The sequence below is a fragment of the Patagioenas fasciata genome, chromosome 1, assembly GCF_037038585.1.
Source record: "Patagioenas fasciata isolate bPatFas1 chromosome 1, bPatFas1.hap1, whole genome shotgun sequence".
Classification (NCBI taxonomy): Eukaryota; Metazoa; Chordata; class Aves; order Columbiformes; family Columbidae; genus Patagioenas; species Patagioenas fasciata.
In genome coordinates this window covers 19,712,175-19,732,999 of record NC_092520.1, presented here as the reverse complement: position 1 = coordinate 19,732,999, position 20,825 = coordinate 19,712,175, and the positions used below count along the sequence as shown (strand labels likewise).

The 20,825-nt window shown below is 35.7% G+C and overlaps 1 protein-coding gene across 1 annotated transcript in view; it reads left to right on the top strand.

Moving 5' to 3' along the window:
• The window catches only part of RDX (radixin), a 40,454-nt gene extending 20,507 nt beyond the window's left edge, over window positions 1-19,947 (top strand). The window contains exons 4-14 of the mRNA XM_065831376.2: window positions 2,030-2,125; window positions 4,343-4,617; window positions 8,410-8,493; window positions 8,948-9,094; window positions 10,527-10,623; window positions 11,258-11,421; window positions 12,078-12,208; window positions 14,347-14,507; window positions 15,460-15,552; window positions 16,364-16,606; window positions 17,591-19,947. Of these exons, the coding sequence (XP_065687448.1) occupies window positions 2,030-2,125; window positions 4,343-4,617; window positions 8,410-8,493; window positions 8,948-9,094; window positions 10,527-10,623; window positions 11,258-11,421; window positions 12,078-12,208; window positions 14,347-14,507; window positions 15,460-15,552; window positions 16,364-16,606; window positions 17,591-17,755 (1,656 nt within the window). The 3' untranslated portion in view covers window positions 17,756-19,947. The remainder of the gene's footprint in view (window positions 1-2,029; window positions 2,126-4,342; window positions 4,618-8,409; window positions 8,494-8,947; window positions 9,095-10,526; window positions 10,624-11,257; window positions 11,422-12,077; window positions 12,209-14,346; window positions 14,508-15,459; window positions 15,553-16,363; window positions 16,607-17,590) is intronic.
• The last annotated feature ends 878 nt before the right edge of the window (window positions 19,948-20,825 follow it).

The following is a 20,825-nucleotide window of genomic DNA, read 5'->3' as shown; positions in this document are numbered from 1 at the left end:
GTTCTTAGTGTTGATTTGCAAATGTGTATCTGCAAGTTGTCTGTATTTAAATAATGTGCAAGGTGCAACTCAGTTGAAGGGCTGTGGTTAGCAGGTGAGAGCAACGTATTTTGACGTGAGATCGGGTACAAAGGCTCAACTTGGACTGCTGCAAAGTAAAGAGCATTCTCAGTCATTTGATGAAGCCAAAAGTAGTTTAATTAGCATCATATAGGAAGTCTGTGCCAAAAGAAGCGCAAGTCTGAAATTTCTGTGTTGAGACATCAAATTTAATGTTAGTCAGGACCATACTAGTGACATAAACTTGTTCTTAACATTCTTTATGTTCTAAATTAAATAATGTAGGAATTCTAGAGAAAATAAGTGTCTTCACTAAAGGAGTCAGATTGGATCCATGAACGTTGTCCATTTTGTACGTTGGAGCCTGAAGGTGAAAGGGTAAAGGAGAAAAAGAGGTGCGCTTGAATGACTGTTAAGTAATAATGGAGGTATGCAAGGCAACAGAACTAAGTTTTCACAGCTGTCCTGTGACATTTTCTAATTGTCAAAATCTTAATTTTTCAACCCGATAGCACTACTTTAAAATGGAAGTGGATCTGTGTGTAAAATTCTGTTTGCTTCACATGCATCTGAATGCCACCATAAAGCAGCCTTCAGTAAACCAACTTGCCAGCATGGTCTGACATAAGAACATTAGTAAATACTGCCATACTGGATCATTTGGAGCCAGACTGGTTAATTGCTTATTGAATCCACATTTACTTTTACTGTGCAAAAAAACTTATAAAATAGTTCCACAATTTAATTGTACTCTGTGTAGTATAAGAGCTTACTTTTGTTTGCTTTGAACTTACTATCTAATGACTTCTGTTGATTATCTTAATTCTTAGACTATGAGAAATAATGAATAATCATTCTGTTTTCCTTCTACATGCCATGCAAATTTTGTAGACCTATGTAATATTTTTCTTTTTTTCATTTCTCTGTCAGTAACCTTGGTTCTTGTCTTAGCTATACAGAAAATGTTCAGTATCACTGATAATTATTTTCAACATTTGCAGTGCTACAACATCCTTTTTTGAGTTGATACGACAAGTCCATTGGTAGTATGAGAGATCTGAGAATACCATAGACATGTATAGTAATATAACAGTTTTGTTGCCTTTTCCTTTTGACAAGAATTTTGTTCACATAATTAAAATTGTTGTCTTTTACATACAGTATTTTGTTTTCATTAAACATCATCTATTATTGAAGTTCGTCTTCGTTTTTACTGTTCATTCGTAGATCTTTGTGGAAGACTTTCTACAGCAGATTGTGTCACATCAGTTTCATCTCTTTTTTTTCAGATCACGTATGAAGTCCTGGGGGACTTCTCTAACCATTATACTACAAGTCTGTTGTGAAAAGAGTTTGGTTTTTTTTTCTTTCAAAGTTGTATATCCATAAAAAGGCCTTCCTTTTATTCAAGGGCAATTTTGTATCTAGTAGCTTTTGGTGATGGACCTGATCAGAAATCTTACAGAAAATCTATGTGTAGTCTGTCAGCTAGAACATCCTTATCTCTTCTGTCATTAGCTTTTAGAAGATCTCAAAAATGTGTGTAGGACGGTGATTCATCCTCATTACATCATACTTGTCCACAAGTATTATTCTTTATTGTAGTTTCACCGATTGTCTTCTGTTGAAGTGGACTGACTTGTCTCTAGGTCTGCAAAGTACTTCCTAGACCTGCTTTCAAAGATTAGGGTCCTGTTTGCTCCATTGTGTTTCTCAGGTGCTGAGTTTGATATATGCAGGAAACCACACAATCCAGTTGGTAGTTTGGCAACACGGTGTTTGAGTTTATTGAGAACAGAGGTGAATGCTTCTCTGAACCTGATGTTTTGCTACTATTTTAATTCATTTTTGCTGTTGTTCTTGTAAAACTTGATTACATTTCAGTTTGAGTTGGTTTCTGTAGCTTAATTGCCATTAAAAAATTCCTGTTGTAGTGATTGCTGATAATCATGGAACCTTTATTCTTTAGGTGGTAAAAACTGTTGGTCTTCGTGAAGTCTGGTTTTTTGGGCTACAGTATGTGGACAGCAAAGGCTACTCAACCTGGCTGAAGCTAAACAAAAAGGTAATAAGTCCCTAACATTTAGCCAAGTGTACAGTTTGAAAAATACTTTTATAAGGCTTGCTGCTTTAATGTTGTAGGTGAGATATAACTGGCTTCAAATTTAGTTGAAAAGTAGTTTTTCATTTGCTTTAGATGACAAAATGCTGTGTTAAGTTCAGTTAGTTATAAATGAATATGCAAAGCTACATCAACATCTAATTTGAAGAGGAGATACTATCTCCTGTATTTCCAGTACTGTGGTGATGCATGCTTTAGGAAAACTTAAATTCATATGATTGTCCTGTTTTCATGTAGCAAAATGTAATAGAGTAAATGTTTTTCAGTTGGTGGTGTATGTGTGTGTGGAGTATTTTGAGTTTCAGGGATCTGGATGTATACAGCTATAGATTCTTAAACAAGGCATCAATAATAGACTCCTAAACTTCTGTTTAGGTATCTAATAGGTGGATTGTAGGATAATTTTTTCGTTTTTCACCAACAGTACTGTATACCTTGTATCTTGCAACTGTTTGGAACCAGGCCATTTTACTTTAAATTGTATTTATGAATTTAAATGGTCACTTTATTTTAATATTAGCTGTCAAGTTATCAATGGCACTGGTTAGAATGAGGAGATTTTTTTGGATTCAACTTAATCAAGAATACCTTTTTTAACGTCAGTACTAGGGGTTAAATTGCAGGGGATTTAACAGCAGGTCCCGCTCTCTGCATTTATGTTCTCTTTCCTTCTCCTCTGTGGTAAATGCAGTGAGTTGAACCTGCCAGCCACCAAAGCTGTATCCTACAATTTCATATCTGTCTTGTTTCGTAGGCAATAAACGTGGTAGTGCTATGAATGTTTTGCTAACCCTAATGGCTCACTTCTAGTGGTTGGAGACTACAGGATTTGGGCTGTCATTTGCGAAAAATACATAAAACATTGTTCTGTGAAAGTCTTTAGCAAGTTAAGTTGCTGGTGTGGTTCAGTAGTGGCAAGGGTGTGCTAATTTCTTCAAATTTGACTAAGGCAGTTATCGATGATTTTTTTTTTTTTTAAGCTTGTAATATTTGTTAAATAAGTCATCATAAATAGCTCAAATTTGTGACTATTTAAATATTTGTGTTAAATACAGATAAAATTTGATAAATCACAGATGTGCAAATAAGGTTTTATTACAGCAAGAGCAAAACTAATCAGTCGTTTATTGGTGAGGTTGAAGTTAAATACTGTGTATGTAAATCAGAATCAGATGGACAATAATGAAACATGAGCAACTTCTTCAATTGACATCTGAAATGTTGAAAATAATACTTATGCTGCCTTACATATATGATTAAATGGTTGTATTGTAGTTGTAGTTTTGGATACTTCCTACAAGTCAAACAAACAGATGCACCATTTCATGCATTCTGAAGGAGGTCTAGAGGGACTACTAGTTCACATAAAATTAAATGTATAATAAAGTGCTTGAGGAATTAGGATGTATGAGATTTGTTTTATTCTGAATATACCTTCTAAAAATAACTGTATTTCATGGTAAAATTAGTGTAATTCTGAATGATTTTGCTTTAGTCATAATCAGTCCTGAAAGCTGAACCGAAATGAAATGGAAAATTCTACATAAAAAATGAGTTTTTGTTGAAATTTGAAGTGGACAGTCACTTAAAATGATCCCATCTGATCCTTTCACAGAAGTCACAATTCTAAGGCTTACCCATTTGAGAAAAATAATGTGATTATTTTCTTTATGTGTTTTGCACAGGAGCAAAGCACATGAATTTAGTTCAGTAATTCAAAGACTTTTAAAAAATCCAGCTTCACACTTATATTGAAAAAAATTGCTGTAGCTCTTGCTAAAGAAACCTTTTTAAACCATGGTGTGTTACTTTCTGCAATTTTCCTTGGATATAGTGTTCTGGTTTGTTTGTTTGTTTGTTTTTTTAAATATATATTACAACTTCTTTTTCCAGATCTCTATTGTGGTAAACACAAATGTACACAAGTCTACAAATAATTCTTAAACAGCCTTTGAGTAGCATTTCAAAATTGTCTGATTTATCCAAATGGGTGCACTTGATTCAGTGCCATGGGAACCTTTAGTGAGTTCCACAGTGGGCTTGTCAGGAAGCACTGGATTTCAGTTTAGAGGAGCTAAAGAGTTCGTTACTATTGAGTTAATTATATTTAATATACCATTTAGCGCTCTTTTTATTTTTTTCTTTATTCCTCTACCTCAGGTAACACAGCAAGATGTAAGGAAAGAAAACCCTTTGCAGTTTAAGTTCAGGGCCAAGTTTTTTCCAGAGGATGTATCTGAAGAATTAATTCAGGAAATAACTCAGAGACTTTTCTTCCTGCAAGTCAAAGAAGCGATCTTAAATGATGAAATATACTGCCCACCAGAAACTGCAGTTCTTCTGGCTTCTTATGCTGTCCAGTCCAAGTATGGAGATTACAGTAAGGAGATACATAAACTAGGCTATCTAGCCAATGACAGACTTCTCCCTCAGCGGTGAGTGAGACTACATATACTTTTGCATCATCTGCTGCAAATAAACTTGATGACAGCACATTTTTTGTAATTAAAATATGAAGTAATCATATGTATTTAATAGTAGCTTGCTTAAGAATGCATGTTTTGCTAGTAAAATTTGGACATCCTAATTTAGACTGTAAATAACAAAGAAAAGTTAAAACCATGGGCTTCTTGAGGCCTGTTTCCTGTTCCATCCGCAGCTATTTGCACGGATTCGGTAGAACAAATTTCCAAAGTACTCCAAAATCATCTAATGTTCCTGGAGGCTTGCTTCTGCTAAATTTAAATCAAAATAACGTAGAAATCACTAAGGTGAACTTGATTTTTACTTCTTTTCTGCAGTTTTTTATGTTTTTGTACATTTAAATGATAATAATTTCCTGAAAATAATCATGAGCTGTATTGCAAATAAAATATACTGCAGAAAAAATGCTAACCTGGACTGAAAATTTAGGAACTAAATTGTTGCCATTGCTGTTGAGTGTAAACTCATACGTATCAGTCACTCATCTAGGTAGCCAGGAAGATTGAACACCAGGATTATAGTTCTGTTTCTTCGCATAACTGAAACCATGCTCCTGGCATGTTTTGGTAGCAAGTGAAGAGCTGCAACACAAATGTACAAAGTTAGACAATTATGTTAGTATAGATCAATCCATAGTGATGTATCGTGGACAAATGTGTGCTTACTAAATATGTAGTGATGCATCTTCAAAGAAATGAGAGGCATGGAATAGTTTGAGCTTTCTTTAAAACTCATGTGCTTTTTCTCTTTGGTTTGAAAACTGAAAGTAAAAACTCACTCATTAGTGTAACTAAGCTTGAGAATTTTCTAGCAAGCGAAAAAGCATTTCAAAGGATTGCAGTGGAGTATTGAAATATTTCTCAAAATATTTCAGGTTTGTAAAAGTCCTGGCTAAGAGCTTAGTTTTGGCTATCTAGTTCCTCCTTGTGACAGTCAAGTCTATACCTTTTTACAAGTCTTGTTTTTTGCTCAGTTATGATGACAGCTTGTGAACGCTGGAGTGCTTGTGTATGACACAAATTCACATATTTACGATGCTCCTTTTTCAGCAGACAGGTGTTTGAATGACTGGTTTAAAGCATATGCTGTGAAATCATGTGCCAGTCTGCACTGAGTGAGCATAGAAGTCTTGTGTTGTGATTTTTGTATTGTGCTTTTCTGTACCATAGTTATTCCCGTTATAACTCCTGTCACCAGATTTGCTAAAAAACTAACATGTACACAATAAAAATACTTCTGAACAATATACAGTATAACGTCAACAATACTTAGTTGTTTCCCAGACTAGACTAGCTTTGCAAAATTTTACTGAAAAAGGTGAGAAAAGATTTGCAGTTCCTGTTAATTGTAGAGTCTTAATGTTCACCTGTTGAAACTACTGCATAGTTGTTGGCTTCAAACTATGAACTGGGTGGTAACAAGGCATTAAGTCCTTGCAAAGTTATTCTGTTGCAGTAGTCCTTGCATATCTGTTGGTGGTGTTTCATGAGTAGCAAGTGAAGAGGGAGTGGAGGGGACCATGTGATGAGATGGCCATCGCCAAAGACATCACCAGCTTTGAAAATATTGTAGAAAGACAGAACCATTTGAGGTTGGAATGGGAGCCCTGAAGATCATCTGGTCAGTCCCCTACTCAGAGTCACCTGGAGAGGTGGTCAAGGCCTCATGCTTGTCAGTGTTTACGAAGCATTTGGACAATGCCCTTAATAACATGGTTTAACTTCTGGAGAGCCCTGAAGTAGTCAGGCAGTTGGACTAGGTGATTGTTGTAGGTCACTTCAAATGAAACAGTCTAGTCTAATTGCAACAGGTTACTCAAACACTTTTCCAGATGGGTTTTGAATAAGTGCAAGAATGGACACTCTGCATCCTCTCTGGGCAGCCTGTTCTAGTGTTTGATCACTTTTGCAATGAAGAAATAAAATTTAAAATTGTGTTCAAGCGTATTTCACTTGTGCTTATTGCCTTATGTCTTTCAATTCAAATTCAATTTAAAAAAGAGGAAAGTGCAAAGAATTTCTGTAGAAATAGAGATTTAATTTGGAAAGCTTAAGAAAACACAAGTCACCTTGAGGGGAACTGAGCTCTGGCACAGGTTGGCTGGAGAGCTTGTGGAGTCTCCCTCCTTAAGGGTATTCAAGAGCTGTCTAGACATGGTCCTGGGCACCTGGCTGCAGGTGGTTCTGCTTGAGCAGGGCTGTGGGTGAGGTGACCTCCAGAACTCCCTTCCAGCATCAACATTCTGTGATTTTGTGAAGAAGAGCTTGGGAGCAGGGCTTTTATTTTCAGATGGGCACTTGTGTGCCATGATCCTAGGACTGTGTATTTTACAATATCCAGTTTTGTCTTTTAGAGCTAAGAATCAAAAAAAAAAAAGTTATACTGCTATTAAAGCTTTTGAACATGTTGTGAATATTTGCTGGAGGAAGGAGAAGAAATAATAGTGGGAAGCAGCTCACAATGTAAATATCAGGCCTGGTTTAATTATGGAACTTCTTTATTAAATTAAAATTGTCCTATAAGATTTGGAATTATTTTCTATGTAATAGAAACTTGAAATGATTGCCAGGATACTTCTAGATTATTACAACCAAAGCGGGCTGTTCTGCTTTGTGTGTTCAGCAGCAGGCTTCTGTAAATTTTATTCAAGGCTAAAGATGAGGGGAAAAAAAAATAATCTCCTGTCATTGCATGTTTCTTGTATCATTTAGCTGTGAACATATCAGCTTTGTGCAGGTGCAAAAACTAAAATTTCTGCGTCAGTTTTCGGTAGGAAAGCCTGATGTTAAGAATTCACAGCAAGCACATAAAAAACTGTGATATGACTCCCACTGGAAAGTGCACTTCACTAGATATGGGGTAGAGTGGTAAAGCAAGTGACGTGAAAATCCTATAACAGAATAAACATTCATTAGTATCTTCTGCATCACCCAATCTATTCTTTATTGTACTTTGCTAAAAATGTAGGGAAAAGTAATAAATCCTTACTTTCCCAAGTAAAGAGAAAGGAAACTGTTTTGACTTGTTTAGTATGATTATTTTGCAATCTATTTTTTTTTACATTGTTCTATAAAATATTTCTCTAGGAGTGGTTGTAATGCTAGGCACATGGAATAAAAACATAATAAAGTTATCAAATGCATTTGATTTCTTACTGCAGTACTATATTCAAAGTTCTGTTAGGTCAAAACGGAATTCCACCATTGCAACCAGCTGTACATAAACCTCAAATAATTTTCTCAAACTGCTTCACTACTGATTTTATTTATTAAAAAAAAACCAAAACAAAACCCCAACAAACTAGTGTGCTAACTTGTCATCATGTGTTACTTTTGCCATCGAACAACAGCAGAATGAAAGCTTGAGTATATCTGTGCATACCTAGAGATTAATGTGCAGCATTGTCATATGAGGATTTTATAGGTGTGCATTTTATTGTGTTCCAAACATTACATTTTATAACTTTACTAGAAGTTAAGATATGCCATGGTGTGACTTTTATATTACAAAGAGCATAGAATAACATGAAAAAAGAAGTGACTTCATGCTATTTTAAAAGTGTATTTGTTGAAATACAAAACTTCTGTGTCTGTTTGAGTTAACAAGATGACCAGTGTTACAAAGTCATATTTGTTTATTTGATTAAAGCATATGTTTTGCTGTATAACTGAACTTATTTTTATAACTGTAAGATATTAAATTGGTTGTCAGTGTCATATAATGGCAACAACTTCTATTCACAGTGTGTTAGAACAGCACAAACTGACAAAAGAACAGTGGGAAGAAAGAATACAGAATTGGCATGAAGAGCACAGGGGAATGTTAAGGTACTTATTTTAAAAATGTTCTAAGACCTCTAAGGTTTTTGTTATGTATTTTGGGAGACGTTATATTTGTTTGGAAACGGCTTTATTTTATTCTCACCAGGGTAGGCAGTTATCAAGTGTTTCTGTAAAAGTTTTGCTGAGGGTTGAGTTTCCAGTTAGTTTATTAGCTTGCCTACATGATTTCTGGTAAGGTTGTCAACTGCCTTTGTTCACAGTTGCCTGCCTTTAAAATATACTTATTCCTTAGCTCACGGGATGAGAAGACAAAGAGTGGTGACTGAACTATACTTGGGTATTAGGGTGTCGAGCTCTACAAGTATCTGAATCAACATACACATCAGTTTCAAAGAAGAGAGTTAATTCTTAACTAAATTTTACACTAATTAGTTATTCTGAAGTTCTCTTACAATGTACTTTTGGTTTGTCTGCACTATGCCTTTTTTTCTCTCATCAGGGAAGATTCTATGATGGAGTACCTTAAGATAGCACAAGACTTGGAAATGTATGGAGTCAACTATTTTGAAATAAAGAATAAAAAAGGAACTGAGTTGTGGCTGGGAGTTGATGCTTTGGGTTTAAATATTTATGAGCATGATGATAAGTAAGTGGCTGATCCTCATTTTGCAGTTCTGTCCTAGGAGATCCTATCTGAGATTATATGAAAACCACCTTATTGTGTGTTCAATCACATGTAGCAAAACAGGTTCTCGAAGACCTGCTAATCTATGTAAAAGATAGAAGAAACATTAACTGACAGAATATTTGAATTTTAAGGATTAAATAGGAATGCAAAACAAGGGAAAGGAAGAGCAGTTCTGTGCTAATTTAAATTTACGTTGCTTAATATGGAAGTATGATAGCTAGACCATCTTTTTATGGTTTCTTTGTGTACTTTTCACTCCCTCAAGACTTTTTCTTCAGTCAGGATGATAAGGACACCGAGAAGTTGAGCAATATTTAATGAGAAACATTTTGTAAGAGCAGTGAGTAGGATTAGAGCTGTTAGAGCATGAAAAACTTCGGTATCTAAAATTGAAACCTTTTAGATACCAATGAAAACAGATTAATCTTGATAGATCCTGATAGAGATCAAAGATTCTGTCCTACTTTAAGAGGAATAAAGCTGAGACGTACATAATTTTAAAAATCTGAAAACTGAAGAACAGACTTATTCTCGTTTTTTCCAAACATTTGTTAGTAGTATGTGATATGAAAAGCCCTTTCACAGTGATTTGAAGTTAAATGTGGTATGTCAAACACTAGATAACAGCCATTAACTGAACTGAAATGTTCTTCAATGTATGTACTCTGTAACAAAATTCTGTAAGCCATAATTGCCATTAGATGGCAATATAACTCCTGAAAGAAGGAAATATTCAGAAAATGTTCAGATCAGCTTGAACGATCGATGAATTTTTGGTATTCTTTAACTCCTGTAGTTAGCAATCAAATACTGGAACATGTTCTAATGCTTGTAATTAAGATAGTACAAATCGAAAAAACTTTCTGTACTCGTGGAGAAAAATATTTACGATTATGCAGTTGGTGCATAACATTGTGATGATTTCTGAGGTTTATTTTACTCAAGATACAAGGGAAATGAACTTTGGAAATGTAAGAACACAGATCTTGCATCTGAGTTAAACTGAAGTACAGCATTGCTGAAGGCTAATTTAATTTCTGTCTCTGAAATGTCAGCTTTTTGTGGAGTTTAAATAATTATTCTTTTCCCTGAAAATAAAATTATCGATAGCTTATAAAGAAATCAGTACATGGTTGTGATATTTAGTGTCTATGTAATGATAGTAGAATAAGTCATAAACTGAAATTTCTGAATTCCTTCTGTTACAGTGCCATTTAATTTATTCATTTGATGGAATAATGTGTTAAAAATTGTGTACCAAAATATGCCTCAACTATTGTTACATTTCGTAAATGTAACTGTGTTGCACCTAGTGAAAATGGTGTGGAGACTTAGTGGGCATAAAATGTACATACTTGCTGCTTCTAATGACAACTTTTTATCTTTGAAGGCTGACACCCAAGATTGGTTTTCCTTGGAGTGAAATAAGAAACATCTCTTTTAATGACAAAAAATTTGTCATAAAGCCAATTGACAAAAAGGCCCCTGTAAGTAGCGTGTAAAATAATTTGCCTTTGCACATGGAGAGATTTAAGTGTGCAGGGACTTGCTCTGGCATGATGGCATGAGTAAATATTTTCTGACATTTATTATTCTTACTGGTAGAATAGTTGGTAATCAAAAGGAAATGTTGAAGTATGGTATATTTGTTTTCCTTTTCCATCTGGTTATTACTTCTAAGGTGTGTTGTTTTTTGTTTTTTTTTTTTAAAGTCAACTAATATTTTGTGGTGTGTTGAAAAACCACAGTGTAAGAGGCTAAATTCTCTGCCATCCCTCTGCTCTGTTCTTTTTTTTTTATTACAGAAACATATTTAACGAGATTTTCTGAGTCAAAACTCTTCAGAAATAGAGTATAGTCTCACCTTTTTAGAAGTTCAAATACATATTTTTGTGTAAATTAGCTAACCTGTACATGGAGGAATCCAGTGTAATTTTGAATTATCTTGCAAATTCCTGACAGTAACTAGATTTATAGATTATGGTGTTGGATTGCTCAGAGGATGAAGGTGAAAGTACTCGTAAGTTTAAATTTAGCAAATGCAAGCACCGCAGTAATGCTTTGAGTCTTGTCACAATTGTATTTTTAGATTAATGGATATGCTGCAATTATTTTTGCTAGGATTTTGTTTTTTATGCACCCCGCCTGAGAATTAACAAGCGAATTTTGGCATTGTGTATGGGAAATCATGAATTGTACATGAGGAGGAGGAAACCTGATACAATTGAAGTGCAACAGATGAAGGCCCAGGCTAGAGAGGAGAAACATCAGAAACAATTGGAAAGGTAATTAACAAACTTCTATGAAACAGAAAAAAATTCTTTTTCCCTTTTAAGAAAACTGAGTCATAGAATATCAGGCATCTTAGGCTTCTAGAAAAGGGAGCTGCTTTTCGTTCTGTAGTACGTAAGCAGGTTTGTGGGTTGTCGTGGCTCACCTGACTTAATAGAAAGCTGTATCTTTTTTGAGCTTTCAGCATAGTAATAATAGCGGTACCATTGCCCCTATTATATTTTTGTGAAACAGTCTTAACTCTCTGTTGCTTGATTCTTAGGGACTTTTATACTCTACAGGTGAAACTTTAAGCAAGTTCAGTGAAGAATGTCATGATTTACCTTTTGTATACTTAAAAAATACTGTTTATTTTAAAAATACTGTTGCCATTTCTAGCCCAGATGAAACATCAGCCATGTATAAATGCTGGTATAATTGTGGATTTACCTGGTTGAACCATAACCAAGGCTGTGAATAATTGTTGTTCGTAAATTGTTTTTCTGTACAGTATTTTGAAATAGAAGCTTGGTTCTTCTTGTAGATTGAATTTGAAATATTTAAAATTACATGTTTCTCTGCTATCTGAGTAAACTGAAAAATAGGCTACTGGAATCCTTAGAGTAGAATTTAATCTGAGGGTTTAAAAATACCCTATTATTATTTTCAGGGCACAATTAGAAAATGAGAAGAAGAAAAGGGAGATAGCAGAAAAGGAAAAGGAAAGAATAGAGCGTGAAAAGGAAGAATTAATGGAACGCTTAAGACAAATTGAGGAACAAACAATGAAAGCTCAGAAAGGTGAGTGCTTACTGGTCCTGTATTTCTTATATCTGATGACGTGTAGTTCAGTTCCACAATTCTCTTTGTGTTTGTGTGTGGTTTGTGTTGTGTTTTTTTTTTGTTTGGGGTTTTAAAATTATTTTATTAACAACAATAGTTTTGGAGTGTTTTATTTAACTTAAAGGTATATTATTTTTCAATGTTAAAAGATGGTGTGTGTGTATGTGTACATGTCTATACTTGCAATATAAACCCAATTTCTAATACAGCAAAAGTTTCCTTTAATAAAAAGGAAATTAATGTGTACACAGTCAAACTAAGAATTATGAAATGCTTAAAGTGCTGAAAATCTGGAGCTGGAGTGAGCAGGGAGCTTAGAGAGGAAGATTCAAAGTACTTCTCTAGGATTTTGTTGAATTCAGCTTTTCGTTTGGAAATTCATTGTTCCTTCATTTTCCTGTTCCCCTCTAAGTTCTGAGAATTTTAAAATTAAAATCTTGTTAGATTTTAGTGACTAAATGTCGTTTCACTAATTGCGGTTCTTTGTGTTGAACCATCCTGTAGAGCCCCTGACTCCCAGTCCTTGCTTCCATGTTCTTTTTTTTTGCTTCAGTTTTGGTTCGCATTCATAAAAGTTCTGTTTGTCTCTTTTGTTCATAACTGTCAGCTTCAGACATGATAGAGAGAATCACTGACTAAATCTGTGAAAATGAATTGCATGTGTCTGGCACTATTCTCTAGGCCTACCGCCGTATTTTTCAGTCTTTCAATGCAGAACAGGTTGGACCCATTCAGACAGGTGGCACGTGATCTGTGCCTTGGATTTGTTTAAGGGAGAGCTATTTAGCCAAGACAAAACAGCATCATCATGATTCTAGAGGTTTAATAATGTACGTTTTTCTTGTCACTTTTGTAAGCAATATAGTCTAGTTTCTGATACAATACATAACCTTCATATGTTGCTGGTCTTTTAGCCTTCTGTTTGCATATGGAAAAGCATTTGTATCAGTAGTGTCTGTGTTCTGTAGTTGACTTGGTAGTTAAGTGTTCTCTGTCTTCAAGGGAAGATGTTGTTTGAGTAGCGTGTTTAAATATTTATACATCTTATTTCATTTTCTAAGTACTGCATTTGTACTACTCCACATACTGTTCATTTCATTTTATAACTGAAGTAGTAGACCTGGGAAACCAACTGAAGAATATTGATTACATGAGACCTACTTAAAACTTCAAGTGCAAAGATTAAGTGTACGTCAGCATACCTGGGGAAATGCTTTTTTTTTTTTTTTTATTAAAGCATATGGTAAAGGGCAAATGGATCGTTCCATAGCTGAGCAATTGTTTAGGTTTCCTGGTGAAGGAATCTATGGCAGCTATGCCTAGACAAAAACAGGGGAAAATTAATCATCAGAAGCAGCAAGGAGCTTCAGAAATACTTCTAAAATAGTTGCTCTATTTTGTACTTCAGAGGAGTGTATTTTTGCCTGTGCGTATCGTACCTTGTACTTCTAATAGATTATTGTTTCTTCCTGTTTCACTCATATCAGAGTTTTGCCCTTTAGATTGCAATGTTTTGCCAGTCATGCAGCTAGACAGTTATTATCCCTCTCTGGATTTAAAATTTTCCTTTTTGTACCTTTTCGGCCCTGTTCTAAGGATAATTTTTCTGACCCTTCCAATGGGATGTAGATCATTTTGGTAGAGGCATGTGCCTAAATTGTCTGTTGCAGTGAAGGGATCTTTATTAAGGAATCTTTGTCAGGCATCTCAATGGAGTAAAAGACTTTTTTGCTCTTTTTTACTGTAAGAGAATATGATTTAATTTATATAAAATCTCAGTAGTAAAAGTGAGGGTGTATGTGCATGTATTTGGGTTGCTCAGTTTTATCAGTGAGGTGGTAATTTTCTGAAACGCTGGGCTGTCAGAACAGTCAGATGAGATGAAATATTTCCAAAGTATGGCTTAAAGGGGCTGTGGGGAAAAACAAACTAGCTTCGGGTAACACTCAACAGCTCTCTGTGGCTTGAGGCAGCCCTGTAAATCTTTGTCAGCTTTCTAGGTTACACTATTTTGAGCATGTTACAGCTGTTATCTGTGTTACAGATGAGAAAGAGTTAGGTAGTGATGTCTGGTCTGCAAACTTTTCTTTTGGCAGAGCTAGAGGAACAGACTAGAAGAGCTCTAGAACTGGATCAGGAACGAAAACGTGCTAAAGAGGAAGCAGAGCGTCTGGAAAAAGAGCGTCGAGCAGCTGAAGAAGCTAAAGCTGCTCTAGCCAAGCAGGCAGCTGATCAAATGAAGAACCAGGAGCAGCTAGTAAGAAGCTTAACCCTATTTTGAAACATATTGAAAAAATAGTTGAAAATTTAGCGTTTATTCTTGGTCATTTTGTCGAATGGACAAGTATGTTGAAACACAGATAAAAGTATGGGAAATACGACTACAGATTGTGGGAACATTAAATGTTGTTAGAAAGCTACATTAGATTTACTACAACTTCCAAGAAAAAATAAAACTCTGGGGCTGTAGGAAATTAAATGATGAAGTAGACATTTCAGACTGACAACACCTGCTACCTTCTCATAAAGTCAGACTTATCCAGCTGAGAACATGAGTACCTTCCTTCTACAGTCCACTGGGAGGCCTGTTCTCTGAAGCAGGTTTGTTTTGAAGCTTCATGGTGGTGGTGAGCTGGTGACACTGTGGGGTTGTTTTTGTTTGGGGATTTTCATTGTGTTTTTCCCCCCTACTACCCTCATTTCCAGCATTTACATTATCTTCTCACATTCTGTGCTTGACTACTTCTAATTCAAGATTTGCACATAATAACTGAGAAAGACATGAAAATAGTAAAGGAATGATTTCTGAACTATAAAGCAGCTTTTGATCTTCTGTAAACTTACCACACAACTCTGGCAAGATTTACCTTAACAGTACTGAGATTATGATCCAGAATCATAATCTTACTGGTGAAACCATTAAAGTAGTATTAAACTGAAACAGCCCCAAATGCTAATTTGTAACTACAGCTTGCTCTTTCCCAGCAAGCTTTGGAAATGCGGAAGATAAATATTGTTTTTCTGGACTTATTTCCATCAGGCAAGAGTACTGATTTATTCCTGTCTATGCTTAAAATGTCTATATTTAGCAGAGAAATCATGGATGAACTCTTATCAAGTCAGATCACAGCAAAGGCTCTGCTTTCTTCCACTGCAGAGCCAAAATGATACCAAATTAAAGCTTCTGCTTCCTTTTGTGTTTGTTTCAGGCGGCAGAACTTGCTGAATTCACTGCCAAGATTGCACTTCTAGAGGAGGCCAAGAAAAAGAAAGAAGAGGAAGCCTCAGAATGGCAGCACAAAGTAATGAGCTCATGCTGTGTGAAGTCTGAACTTCAAAGAAACTAAGGGAGATGAGTGCGGAAATCCCACTGGAAGTCCATGGGATCGAATCTCTCTCCTTAGGCTTCAGGAAAGCCTCTCTTAAAGATTTTTGTTCTCCAGCCTCCTGAAGCCAGCCTATGCTTCTATTTAGCTCATTTCTTAATATTAAATAGTCATGAGGGGGGGAAGTTCTCATCACAAAGGTATGGTAAAAGATTTGAAACGGCTTCCCTACGGATGGTGATAAAACAGATTGGAACTTTGTGTTGGATAAGAAAACACCTGATACATAAAATCATGAGTGGTGGTGAAAAGATGAACCAGAACAATAACAAAGGCACATCAAATGCAACTAGACAATAGTTTAAAGCGAAATAGTATTTCCTCAATGAGGTATGGGATGTGAATATTAATTGTGTGTACAGGTTCAAAAAGTAATTCAACAAATTATTTTAAGTTCTGGTTGAATACGAAAATGGAAGACATCACCTTTAATTTAGGAAGTACCTGAGCCTCAAATTTCAGGTGGCTTAGGAAAGTTGGAAAGCAATTAGTATCTGTTCTCTCATTCTTGTCTGCTGCTGGAAATAGCCAGGCTCTGGTACAGCTGGTTTAGAGTCATCTTTTTTACTCTTTTTTCCTATTTTACAGTTTCCAGTGCCTAAGCTAGTCGTGTCATTTATAAAGGATAGCTTCCATATGTCTGAAAACACTTCAAATATTTTTTTAAATTTTTCTCACTATTCATAAATAATTTTAAAAGATGCTAAGTAATGTTTGCTATATTCAGGCTTTTGCAGCCCAAGAGGACTTGGAAAAGACCAAAGAAGAACTGAAATCTGTGATGTCTGCTCCTCCTCCACCTCCTCCCCCACCAGTTATTCCTCCAACAGAGAATGAACACGATGAACATGATGAGAACAATGCTGAAGCCAGTGCAGAACTGTCTTCTGATGGTGTCATGAATCACAGGAGTGAAGAAGAGCGGGTAACAGAAACACAGAAAAATGAACGTGTTAAGAAACAGCTCCAGGTAATGAAGATTCTTAGCTGTATCAACATAAGTCAGGCTTTGCGTTTTCATTCTTTATTTGTCAAAAATCTAATTTAAATTATGGTGTGCGAAGGAAACAGCCTTTTTGTCATTTACTAGGTTAATTACTAATTTACCAACCAATATTGTTAGTAGTGTTTCAGAAGTGGAATAGATAGATTGGATGTAAGATTGTGCTTTATAGCTTGAAAGTATCGGTATGTTGTTGCATTGGCCAGTAAACATTTCTAATAACATTCAGTGTCCTGGACATTATATAATTAAAACGTAATGCTTTCCTTTCTCAATACTGAAATTCATTAAGTGGTATGAACAGATGCTTGCTTGATAGTATTTGTGTCTATTTGCAGTCATTTACAAATGTCGTAAATGCAAAAACTAAATTATGCCCATTTTGGTTTAATCTCACTTCCCTGAAATGGAGCATTTTCTCCTAGACTGCTTTTACCCCTCAAAGTATAATAAGCTATGTCACTGGTAACCCTTTGGTTGTTATGAAATGCCTTCTTGGGGAGGAAATAAAAGAAATGGAAAGCTGCTTCTTTTTCTGGCAGCAGTATCTTAGTAGCACATATGTGCAATATCCTTTCTGCTTGGCCAATCGCTGGGCAGGATCAGGGAGATAAACAAGAACTGTCTTCGGTCAAGCAGAAATGGAAAGATAAGGTCATTCTGCTTTATCGTGCTGGTCCCTTTTTTCTTGGATGTTACAGTATGAGGGCTTTTTTTTTTTAAGCTTGCCCATACTTATGTAAAGGAAGAATCCTGTGCTCTCCTACTTCTTCCCTCAGCAGTCTTTCTGATAGACCTCACAACTTGGGTTACTGAACAGCACAACCAGTATTTCCTAGGTTGGCGTTCAAGATAAATCCTTATCCAAGTCACAGAATAGTTGTTACTAGAAATTCCAGGATCATTAAAAGATTAGTCAAAGCACTTAAATACAAATATTTTATTCAACAGGCTTTAAGTTCTGAGTTGGCTCAAGCCAGAGATGAAACCAAGAAAACACAAAACGATGTCCTTCATGCTGAGAATGTTAAAGCAGGCCGTGATAAGTACAAGACTCTTCGACAAATCCGACAAGGCAATACAAAGCAGCGTATTGATGAGTTTGAAGCAATGTGAGAGCTGTTATTTTTGCATGTATGTTCCTCGTAAAGCTGAACCACCAACAGAGAAAAAAGCAGGCCTTTGCAGATTTGATGGATTGCACCCCACTTTGCCAAAGCACTTAATACCAGTTTGACTACAGTGGCTACAGGACAAATTTAGGGGAATCTAAACAACAGTAAGGCAGTCTGCCAGCTTTTTGCAGGGAGGGGGAGGGTATGGAGAATTATAGCATTTTTTTTCCCGTCATGTTTTCAGTTTTGTTGTTTCATATTGTTTTTTCTTTGGAAACTGATGTGAAATATATAATGACTGACAAGTGTATGTATTGCTGAAACATTAAGAAATAGAAAGAAGGGAACTGAACCTAAACTGGATGGGTTCTATTTCAGTATCAATTTTGAAATTACATTTTTCAATGTAGCTATACCATGAAGAGTTTGAAATTGCTGACTTCCAGTTTCATTTTTTTTCCTCCCAAGTGAAATTCTTTGGTGTTTCATGTCCTGTCATCATTGATGGTTTTCTTTGCCTACCTGTTCACAAAGGTCTGGATGGCAGGTGGTAGTTCCAGGAAGTATTTTTAAATGGAACGCTACCTGTGGGCAGCAAGTGGCTGCTGGCAGGCTTCAATAAATATTGCTTTTCCTAGGTCATTCTTTTAGATGCGCAAAATGTTCTAATGCAGCAAAGTTAAAAAAAAAAAAAAAAACAAAGCTTCATGTGCTATTTGCTTGTAATTATTTTATTTGCAGTAGGGAGATCTGGACCTTTCTGGCAAGGGAGCATATGAAAACATCAGTCCCAGGGAGGGGACAGTATCCTACCTCACTACTATATACATGATGACTGGTCCTTCAAACACCATGAAGAAAGCTGTTTAAATTGACTGTCACTCCACACTGATTACCACAGAATGCTAGGAGCCCTTACTCCTAGGGTTTTGTTTTACTTTAAGATAGATTTATAGTGCTAAATACTGTCTGCTGTCTGAGTTTAAATTGTAAAATCATCTTCTGTGTTTTAAAGATGTACCTGTCACTGGTATACCATCTCCTGGGAGGGGTGTAGAGTGTGCTTGTGAGTTAGTTTGGGTTTGGGTTTCCAAATACAAAATGAAAGTTCTGAGAATTGGAGTATAAATGTTTGTAGCTTCAGTTTTCAGTGAAGCCAGTATTGTAATCGTCATATCTGATGTCAGATCATTGTTATTATGTCCTTTCTGTCTGAAAAAGGAGACCTGCTTTTTTGAGAAATTTGCTTAGAAATTGAACTTAACTGTGAAGTTATTCCTTCTGTTATAGTACCTTAGTAAATATCTACAGTGGAAGAACCCTGCTTTCTCTGAGGATGGTTCAGCTCTTTTCTGTTTGATATTATGCACTCACAAATTTACACTTACCTATTAAAATTTGCCATTTTATTAAACATTTTTTTCATGCACAATAAGTTGAAATTTCTTATGAACAGTCCAACTAAGGCTTTTTTCCTTTTTTTTTTTTTTTTTGCGGAGTTAAAGGTTGGCTATGTGGGGTGACATCGTGAAAATTAAAGATACGTTAATATATTTTTGGTTTGCGGGGCTAAACATATCTGGTTGACCTTGAAGACTGATGTGCAGATGGTGTGCACATGCTTCAAAACGCTGCTTGGTGGAAGTTGGTGTTTCTACTTGCAGTGTGTTGTAAGAACAGTTTTTGTGTCAGGCTTCATACACTGAAACTTAAGTGAATTTCAGAAGTATTCGAACCATTTGCCATAGCAGGTGAAATACCGTGCTTCCAGCGAGTTGTCATTTTTCCCTGCAAAGTGTGCACTGACACTGATACATCAGTTTCAGTGTTGGGAAAAATACTGGTAAAGTTTGCTGTTCATAAATCTACAGTATGTAGAGTAGGGCTAAATGGATTAGATCCATTTATAAAGCTGTGTGATTATTATTATTTTTTTTTTTTAATCTAAACAACCAGGAACAACCATTTGTAATACGGATTTTCACAATGAACAAAGTGGTAATAGCTGCTGTCACCAGCAGTTGGGAACACTTACTGGTCTGGAAATACTAAGAATACATTTAATGATTAGTTGAAGTAATTTTCCACATGCTTTTTCCTTTAGCATCATGTTTTGTGTTGTACAATTAAGCTACAATTACATCTACTATTTTGGATAACATTCATTGGTTAACAATAAAGAGATACAGTTAATTTCTCTGAGGTCCATTGTTGTTATTTAACACACTTTTTTCTGACTGCTTTGCTAAATGCCCTGTAATAGCCTTTTTCCAGAGCAGTGTACAAATTTTGATCATCTTTTGTTTCACACTCTGGTCAAAATGAAATTTTTAAAAAAGAGTATTTTCAAATTGTATGCCTAGAGAATGGTGCTCTGCCTGAGAACTTACCACACACAGTTGGGAGGAAGCACTGGTGATTGTCAATTCAAAACGGGATGTGAATCATCAGAGCAAATTGGCTTTCTTGAGAACAGAGGGTAATTTGGCTGCATAAGAGCTCTATGGGTAATGTAAGAACTTTCAATCACTGCCTACACATCTTAGCCCCAGGTTAAGTGAAATTTAGTTTAATAGATCAATGTCTTAAACACTGAGAAACCTTGATGTGTTTTTTGCTACTGCATGTTATAGTGGACAGTGCTGTCAGACACATGCATGGCCGTAAGCTTTAGGTAACGGCAAGTTTATGGGCTTTTTCAGCTGTCTAATACATGTGGAGACAGCAGGAACAATTCCATCTAAATAGGTGAACAGATTAATCTGCTAAGCAGCTCTCACATAAATTAGGTCTCTTCATTCTGTCTTTTATTGTTTGTTTGGCCTTGCAATCCATACAAGCACATGACCCTTTTTGTTACTCTGGTGGAATTGCTGTGATGAATTAAAATGTGTACTTGATACTCTTACCTGTGCATATTTCTAGTTCTATACATCTCTCTTCTTGGAGCCCCTCCTGCTGAAGCATTAGATTTTAGGTTTCTCATTTGTTAGAAAGCTTCTGCATAGGTATGTAAAATCAGAATATTGTGCTTGAAGGGGGAGGTAAGTGCTCTGAAAGTTCTGTGGTTT